At 41.1% G+C, this 9,579-nt stretch overlaps 1 protein-coding gene across 1 annotated transcript; it reads left to right on the top strand.

Moving 5' to 3' along the window:
- The first annotated feature begins 1,529 nt into the window (after positions 1 to 1,529).
- Positions 1,530 to 4,630, top strand: kbtbd3 (kelch repeat and BTB (POZ) domain containing 3). The gene is made up of 2 exons (XM_066700260.1): positions 1,530 to 1,787; positions 2,347 to 4,630. The coding sequence occupies exons 1-2, from the start codon at positions 1,570 to 1,572 to the stop codon at positions 3,944 to 3,946; spliced, it is 1,818 nt and encodes a 605-aa protein (XP_066556357.1). The 5' UTR covers positions 1,530 to 1,569; the 3' UTR covers positions 3,947 to 4,630.
- Positions 4,631 to 9,579: the final 4,949 nt, after the last annotated feature.

Below are 9,579 nucleotides of genomic sequence, written 5' to 3'. Positions count from 1 at the left end.
ACAGCTTCAGTATTTTACAAGATGCATCCATTTCATCATCCCCCTCCGAGAAGAGTATTTCTCAACCCTGGTTTGCTATGTTGTGGAATTAAAAGCACAAAAATGGGATGCAAGCAATGCTTAAATGGAGAAGAAAAAAAAGTGCTTTGAAAATGGAAATCTTTCCCAGGAAGCATCTCGCTCAATCCGACGTCATTTCCTCCTCGGTGTTCGTCACGCTGTGCTGTCGGAGACTCTCCGGCTCTTCCGGGATTTTCTTCCACAGGCGAGCGAGGCTGCTGTCCAGGGTGCTGAAGCCATCAGTAAGTCAGCTCTAATTCAACATGTATCTGAGGCTCACAAAAACAAGTCAGGACAACGTCATAACTGCACTGCAGTGATGATTATACCGTTTTATTCGTATTAGTTAATTGTGCATTTTGGAACATTTTATCACGCAAGTGCCAAATAACCGCATTTTCCCTCCTGAGACCTCTCCGAAACCCAGCAAAATAGACTGTAAATATTTCATCACGATATCTATTCATTATTGACAAGCAGAGAGTCTGAAAGTTATTCTGCTAAAAAATCAAACATGACTTTTCTTTTCGACTGACGTTTCACATGCATGTTTTTACATATTTGTATTAGATAATTTGAAATCATTTTCAGTGTACTTTTCCCATTCTAAGAGCCCCTCTTTAGCCAATAAAAGTACAAAATAAATAGAAAATAGCATTTACAGGTCGAACCGCACTGACTCTGCGCCTACTGGACCTGTAGTACGCCTACTAATAATACAAAATGTGTTTTATTATGAGTCTGTTATTGCCTAGCCATTCCAGAGACCATTTATTTTGCAGAAAACAATCCTGAGAAAATGTGAAGGCAGTTTTGACAGGGTTAGGGGAGTGCCTTGTATTTATTGTGGTAAAAATGGAGAATAGACTGTTTTCCCTTTCTTTCTTTTCACCCTTGGAAGGTAGTGTTAGAAAAAAACAGAAACCACAAACAGTTGTTATGCCTTTGTCTTTAAATTGCCAATCAGCAGGCAACTGCTGAAGGAAACCAGCCAGGCTTTACGTCTCCTGGGTCCTTTGTTTCCAAGTCATTCTTTGCCAGCTAGTTTCCAGTCACTGTGCTTGTTAAAAACTGTTGGGGTTGAGTCTCTGAGGGACCCATTTAGTCCACAAATCTCATTGCATCTGCCACCAGTGCAGGTGTTTAACCTGAATCTCTAGCGTGAATTGATATTGTAGTCACCTCATAAGCAGTGTATTATGTATTGCTGACAGGAAATCGCTCAGGTGTTCTGGGTATATTATTGGAAACCAAAACTTTCCCATCATTGTGTTAGTTATCCCTCAAAATATTTATAAGCTATGTCTTTATGTTTGCATAAACCTCCACCTTCCTAAGGAACTGTCTGAAAATTGCCATAACTGTAATTCTTCCTCTTCCTTAGTTCAACTGATAACTGGAGATTATTATTATTATTATTATTATTATTATTATTATTATTATTATTATTATTATTATTATCATCATCATCATGTTTTCTATTGAGTCCTGAAGTGGCTGGCCTTGGCGATGGAGAGCCAGTGTGATCCTGCCAGCCGGCCGGTGTGCAATGGGGTCCCAGAGAAGAAATCTGTGGCGTTAGTGGCTGAGGACCATGGGCAGCAGATCCTGGGTGTCCTTCAGAGTTTCAGGGAGAAGAATGCCTTCTTTGACTTCAGGATCCTGGTGAAGGAGGAAACTTTCCCCTGCCATCGCTGTGTGCTTGCGGCCTGTAGTGACTTCTTCAGGTAAATGATTGGAGGCACTGATGCATTAATCATGCATTTTATGGTAAATCACACCTCAGCCCTGATTTGCTTCGAACAGTATTAAATATATTATTGTAATACATCTTTAGTAATACTGATTTCATGTATATCACATTGAAAGTATTGTATTTTAATTGCTGGAAATGTGTGTACACAGATTATAAAATGCATTCACCCCATGCCCCTTCAAGATCTACTTCACTGAAGTTAATAATTACTAAACAAAGACCAAAAGGATAGAAATATTAGTTGTATTTTGTTTTAGACAAAACATAATACTGTATTTTGCTGAAAGTACCATGATAAACATCCATACCACATATAAAGAAAGATGTGTTCAGGAGGCATTACAATTTAATTTTGCAGGTAATAAAAAGTATCAATTTCAGTGGCAATGCTAAATTGCTAAGCTTAATACCTAATAATCAAGAGTCAGCAACAGGTACAGCACAATGCTTTCTTCACCACATGCCGAGTGCACTGCAATATTACAGACACCTGCCATTACCCCAGGTAACTGTATTCAATCTCGTCACAGGGCAATGTTTGAAGTGAACATGAGAGAGCGAGACGACAGCAGTGTGACAATGAGCAATTTGTCCCCCAAAGCCATCAGGGCCTTCCTGGATTTCGCCTACACTGGGCAGACAGAGATCACCGAGGAGAACGTGGACATGTTCTTCCAGCTGTCATCATTTCTGCAGGTGTCCATCCTATCAAAAGCTTGCAGTGATTTTCTCATCAGAATCATCGACCTCACCAACTGCTTGCAGCTGCTGTCTATATCGGAGGGCTACGGCTCCACTCGGCTGTACGGGCGCGCGCTGGAGTTTGTGGTGCAGCACTTTGACACCCTGACCAGGTCGCCCGACTTCCTGGAGATGAACTACAGCATCCTCAAAAAGTGCCTGGAGGCAGACGAGCTCAACGTGCGCGATGAGGAGGCCGTGCTGCATGCCGTCCTCCTGTGGACCAAGCATGACCCGGAATCCCGGCAGAGGTTCTTCCTCCCATTATTCACACTGATCAGGCTCCACCAGATGCCCAGGGCGGTGTTGGAGGAGTTGTCCAAGTATGAGAGCCTGGTGTACAACAATGGGGACTGCCTGCAGATAATCAGGGAGGTGATCAGAAGCCTCCACGACCTCAGCGGCTTTTTCCCTGATGCCCGTCCCTCCACCACTGAGAAGTACATCTATGTCCACAAGACAGAGGAGAACGGAGAAATACAGCACACTTTCTGCTACAACATAGACACAGACCGCTGGAAAGAGCTGCCACAGTCCCATATTGTGGACATGTCCGGGTCCAGCTTGGCCAGCTTTGGGGAGAAGCTGTTTGTAACAGGGGGATGCAAGGGAAACTGCTGTCGGGCTGTGCGGCTGCACATTGCCGAGCCCTTCCACGATGCCACAGATGAGAGCTGGTGTTTCTGCCCTGTCCAGAATGAATTCTTCCTGGCCCCTCCCATGAAGAGTCCACGGACCATGCACACATCCGTCACAGCCTTAAATCGGGTCTACGTCATCGGTGGGAAGACCAGAGGGGCCAGGAAAATCCGAAGCCTGCTGGACGTGGAGTTCTACAACCCCCTGACCAAAGAATGGCAATCGGTGAGTCCCCTGCCCAGAGGGATCTACTATCCAGAAGCCAGTGCCTGTAACAACGTAATTTACACACTGGGGTCCGAAGTGGAAATAGCTGACATCTTTAACCCCTCCCTGGACTGTTTCTTCAGGTACGACGCCCAGACAGACCAGTGGTCTGAACTGGTTGCGGAGTTCGGTCAGTTCTTTCATGCTACTTTAGTCAAAGCCGTGCCAGTGAACAACACCCTGTACATCTGTGACTTATCCACTTACAAGGTGTACAGCTTCTGCCCAGAGACATGTGTGTGGAAGGGGGAGGGCTCTTTCGAGTGTGCTGGCTTCAATGCAGGAGCCATTGGGATTGCAGACAAGATCTACATCCTGGGAGGGGACTACGCTCCAGATGAGATCACAGACGAAGTGCAGGTGTACCACAGTAACAGGTCAGAGTGGGAGGAGGTCTCTCCTATGCCCAGAGCTTTAACAGAGTTTCACTGCCAGGTGATGCGATTTAACCGATACAGAGACCCGTGGAAATCAGATTCATGAATGACCTCTGGTCGACAGCTACCAGCTTAAGGTTATAAACTTCAATAAAAGGAATGGCTTTATATTGTATTTTATCCTATAGACTGGCGCTTTTGTCATGCACTGCTCAACTATTATTGAATGTTGTGGGACAAACTTCAGCTAAATTGGGTGGACACAGATTGAACAGCTTTAAAAGACTTGTTATGTATGTATGTATGTATTTATTTATTATTTTTAGTTACAAAATATGCTCTGTTTTGTAAACAGGTATGGGTCACTATTATGAAAATTTAGAGAAAACAATACATTAAAATTAATTCCAAGTTCCAGAAGGTAGCCTGAGAATACGAACACTTTTTTGTCCTTGTTTACTGCCTAATCTCTCTTACTCTTCAGCTCTGTATATTCCCTGCTCCATGGCCACAGGAGTCGGACAGCAGTGTCTGTGTTCTGTATTAAAATGCCTTCAGGTCAGATCTGTGTGATCTCTGAGTCTTCAAAAGAGGATGCAACAGTGGGGCATGTTCAGAAATGTGTCATTGTAAAAACAGCTTATTATGTTCTAATGGGAATAAGATCTGGAACACCTATTGCTTCACTAAGGTGAGAATGATGCCTTCCTGTAATAATAGCATTCAGTTTTTTACTTACGTCTTCTTGAATGTAGTGTTTCATGAATCCTGTTCTGTTTTAGATCTGTCTAATAATTCCTGTATAATTTTACTTTTATTATTATTATTATTATTATTAATAATAATAATAATAATAATAATAATAATAATAATAATAATAATAATAATTGTATTTAGTGCAATGCTACTGTTAAACTGTTAAGCTACATACTAGATTTTACTTCAATTCCCAGGTCTGTGCACAGAACTATAAAATAGATGTCAATATTATTTTTGCATAACTATGTTTGAACAACCGGAAAATATACCTTATCAAGCCCTCTCACTTCAGAAGTGATTCTGTCCAGGGTTATGTTTCTTGTTTTGTTTTGCACTGCCTTAATAAAGCACATATAAATGCATAGCATACCTACAGAACATACTTCTACTGATAAATAAAAATGGTGGGATATTTTCATACACACTATGTGTGGATAAGATTGGTCTTAAGGGTTAAACACATCCATAGTGAGGCACCAGAATACACCTGGCAGATTACTGCGTGAGTCCCTGTTGGCCCAACTAAGCCACAAAAGGGAAGTGTTTCTTCTACAGCTATGCTATTGCTTGTATTTTCAGTCACCGCCAACACTGTTTCCTGAATGCAGTAATTACTGCACACCTGGTTTTGCAGTCTTCCTGCTTCCCACCGCCTTGTCTTTCCTGTTTGTGTTGGTTCTAACTAATGTGCACTTAGTGATGCCTAAGCATGAGGTGGACTTTTTGAGGCATGTAACAGTAATGAATCTGACAGCACAAAATGGACATTGACATCATGACTGATATAGTATATACTTTTTGTTATACTAACCCTATGAATACTGATTCTGCCTAGTGATAAGTTACCAGCAGGACATTGAAAGTAAAAATCATTTTAAAAAAGCAAAATTTTATCCGTCATGGTGCTAGTGATATTATACAAAGCCAAATTGTTTTTAAAAATGTGTACAGATTTGTACTAATTGAACCGAACTGTTTTTGCAGTTTATTTTTTCTGTCTTTCTTTAATTTCTTTAAGAAGAGTATCTATTGGTTCAGATGTTCTGCTGTATTAAAGTTATTATTGTTGCCATCCATAACCTTTGTGTTTTTCATGTTTAGTGCAAAATCAAATTCAGTTACGTCACCACAAGACATTAAAGCTAGTAATATAGTATGTATTTATCAATGTATATTAATTGAACTGTATTGTAATGCATGGAAATTGAACAATGACTTAATAGAAACATGATAAAGGTTGTGTGTGGTTTCTAAGTTAACAAACTATCAATAAAGTAGCTTCAATATTGCAAAATATATCATTTGTCTTTTTGCTTCAGTGTGAAATACCAGTAGATAAACAGTTGTAATGAATACCCTTTCAGACACCACAACTGAAAGATCATTCTCTGTGTTTGAGGGTTATGGCAACACTCAGCTGAAATCTATGAAGCATACTTTTAAAATCATGGTGCTGTAAATCAGTATTGTCTGCTACACATTAAAATAGCCGAGCCATTCAGTCTTTGCTGCCCCTTGTTTTTACCAATTTATCTTTACTTTTCTCAGTTATTAAATATATTTGAAGTTTTCCAGTTTCCTCCAAACCTTCAATTTGTGTTATATAATGTCATTTCTGAATTTTATATAACCTAGTGAGATGGATCAATAATGGGCATACCAGTAGTTACGTCACCCCCCCTACTGGACAGACCAGGTGTTATAACCAATTCAGTATCCCCGTGGATTCCTGTATTTTCTGAAACACTGCGCTGATGCAAACAGGAGATTGAGCGACGTGCAATACTGATAGCATTGTGCAATCGCTGCAGGGCTGTTAGAAAAATTTAAAGAAAGCGATTTTCTAAAATATGAATGGAGTGGAGTAAAAGACAGCTAAAATTACTACTTATTACATTGTCCACAAGAGTAGACGACTATTTAATTTTAATTTACAAACATTGTGCACACATTTTTTATTCATGCATTAATTAATACATTGTGGGAAGAAAATATAAATTGTATGCACAATTCAGAGAATCTCCAGGTTAATTAGATTAGATTTGGTGGTAACAAGCAATTGTTATTATTATTTGTTTATGTGGTTGATGTTTTCATCCAAATAATAATAATAATAATAATAATAATAATAATAATAATAATAATAATAATAATAAAACATACTTTTGTACCCACTTAAACTTTTATTTTAAAGGTATACTACATTTTATAGTGTCAGTAAAATAAACAGTTTTGCATTCTCTGGCCTGTACTTGATTAAATCAAAATGTTTAAGTACATGTCTGCCTTCGCCCCCCAAGCTCACAAGCCACCCCCCTAGAATGACTAATTAATAATAAAACAAATCCATTAAATTCCAGCTTAAAAACAAAAGCCCAAATGCTCTGAGTCTACAACCCCCCCCTCATCAACAATCCACTCGAACAACCCCACCCCTCCCGCCCGGTAACTGGCGACTATGCCATCAATCAATGTGATTGTGACATCACCCACCTTCAACACACTAACCTTCCATAGAGCCTGCTCAGTTCTATATGGATTGTATGTTTAGAGACGCATGTCATAAACACAGAAGAGTGCATTAATTTGCCAAAACTCACGTTCGTAGACTTGCTGCACTGCACACGGGAAGCTCGACATTGAACCAATTAAACTGGTTAAGGTAAGGAGTACAATAATTGAGTGACTGTGTGGTAGAATAATGACTCATGGAATCACACAGACTGTGAATGGGAGACAAACACAAACACAACATTGATTTTCGATTGTTTCACCCCCTCCCAAGACTTGGGTGGTGAATCCTGTGCAGGGCAACAGGCCTCAGAGAGTACAGGTCGGGATTCAGATAAATGGTAACCTGAAGTTTAATACCCCTGATGGATCTTTAGAACTTCCAAAACAGTGTAGAACATTCCACTAATGCGTCCGTTTAACTGGAATGAGGTGGTCCTTCAAGATTCTGTGAGAGGTACAAAGGGTGAGTGATTGGGTCATTGGAGGTCAGTTACATTGGTTATACTGTAACATTGTACCTGCATTGAGTTCACATGTCTGACTGATTTCAGAAATCTGTAATAAACATCAAGGGGGGGAAAACAAAAGGTGACACCAAGTCAGTAAAAACTCATCGCATTGTTTCAGTGCCTTTAGGTATTCCTAGATGATTCTGTAGTAATGATCCAGAAGCACCAATGGTTGGCTGGAGGGGATGTTACTGCACTGGAATGGTCTGGAGTGGAACCATGTTCAGTGAGGGAGCTCTACAGCTCTGGAAGATTAGACTGATTTTAAAATCAGAATTGCTGAATGATTTTAAAAAAAATGCATTTTTACTTTTTCTTTCTTTCTGTGTTTGGTGACGATGTTTGATGATTGGTCTGGATAACTGGAGATATGTGGAAGTCCTAAAAGCACACCTGATCGGTTAACAGTGCTCTCTCTCTTTTTTCAAGCACATCAGACATCTGCTCCATGGCGGCTGTGACTGAAGCTGCCAGTCACCTGGCTGCGTTCATGACACTGTTTGAGAAGACCTCAGGATATCCTTTTGGAGTGTAAGTGTCTCTTGTTCCCCCAGTTTCTCCCTGTTTATACAAAACAAAATTGCACTGTACAGGACTGCCTTTGAACTGAGGATAATGTGTCACTCCCATATGTTTATGCAACAGGGGGGGTATTGTATATGTATTGCATTTTATTTGTTACATTTATTGTTTACAGGGTATTTTGGCCAATCCTACTGTCTGGATTAGTGCTGCTTGGCTTTGCCCTCTACTTCATGTACTGTTGCTCAACGCGACGGCAGTGGGAAGAAGAGGAGCTGCAGTCGGTGGTGGTCATGCCTTTCCCACCTGAGGACAGAAGCCCCAGCCCGCCCCCCTACAGCAGCTCTGAGCGCCTCTACCCTCCGCGCTACAGCGAGGTGCGCCACTGGGATGCCAGGGACTCGATTCTAGGCCTGCAGTTCACTGATATACTTAGGCTGGTCATATCAGGAGCACTTCCCTGGATTTCAATTTAGTTTAACGTTAAATGTCTCTTTATTTTTCTGCGTTAGTTTAATAATAAGAGTGGGGAGAGACCGAGACAAACAAATGAGAGCAAGAACAAGAAAAGGTTTGCAAGAAAGGAAAAGAAGACCAAGAACAGAATGACCAAAATGAAGGACAAACCGATAATCTAATCAACAACAACAGCAACAATCCACCAGACGTAATCCCATGGTCTTCCTTCGGTGAGCTGTAGGTCCACATTAACCCTCCCTCCCCTCCTGGTGTTTCAGATTTTTCCGACGCCAAACCTAGAGGACCTCCCACCTCCATACTCGGAGGTCGATCCGTTCACCCTGCCACCTCCTCCACCTTATCTGCCCCCCAATGAGGGACCTGCCACCCAGCCTGCTGGACTGGGCTGTGAGGGACCCAAGACTTCCGGGGAACCACAGACTCAGGAGCAGGAGGACAACTGACGCACAGTGCCAGGGACAGTGACGTTTTCTCTGTATGCAGCGCAGGGACAGAATGGAGTCACCCTGATGCTTGGGTGGACAGGAACACTAGATGGGAACGCCGAAGCACAAATAAAGAACGGCTGACTACCGTGTGAAATAAATGTCTTCGTGTCATGCTGTTTTCCAAAGAGAATAGATTGTTGTGCTTGACTACTGCATGCATACTGGGACCAAATAATAAAGACCTGTCCAACTATATGTATAATTTGATATTTGACAGGCAGTAGAGCAGACAAGTTGTAGTTAACTAAAGGCACATTATATTGTGGGTGAAGGTGGTGGTGCAGAGCATTGTAGTGATATAAAATTACTGTATAATATAAAATATAAACAAATCAAATGCTTGTCCTTTCCCACTCACCTTCCTGTACTAAATGTATTTATATGTGGGAAACGTGAAAAGGAACTAATTGAGGGTTGTCCAAAATAGTAAATAAAGTGTCCGACAATACAAACAATTGCTCTGTGTA

The sequence above is a fragment of the Amia ocellicauda genome, chromosome 3 (assembly GCF_036373705.1).
Source record: "Amia ocellicauda isolate fAmiCal2 chromosome 3, fAmiCal2.hap1, whole genome shotgun sequence".
Classification (NCBI taxonomy): Eukaryota; Metazoa; Chordata; class Actinopteri; order Amiiformes; family Amiidae; genus Amia; species Amia ocellicauda.
The sequence above is the reverse complement of the archived record's forward strand: the minus strand, read 5'-3'. Positions and strand labels throughout refer to the sequence as shown.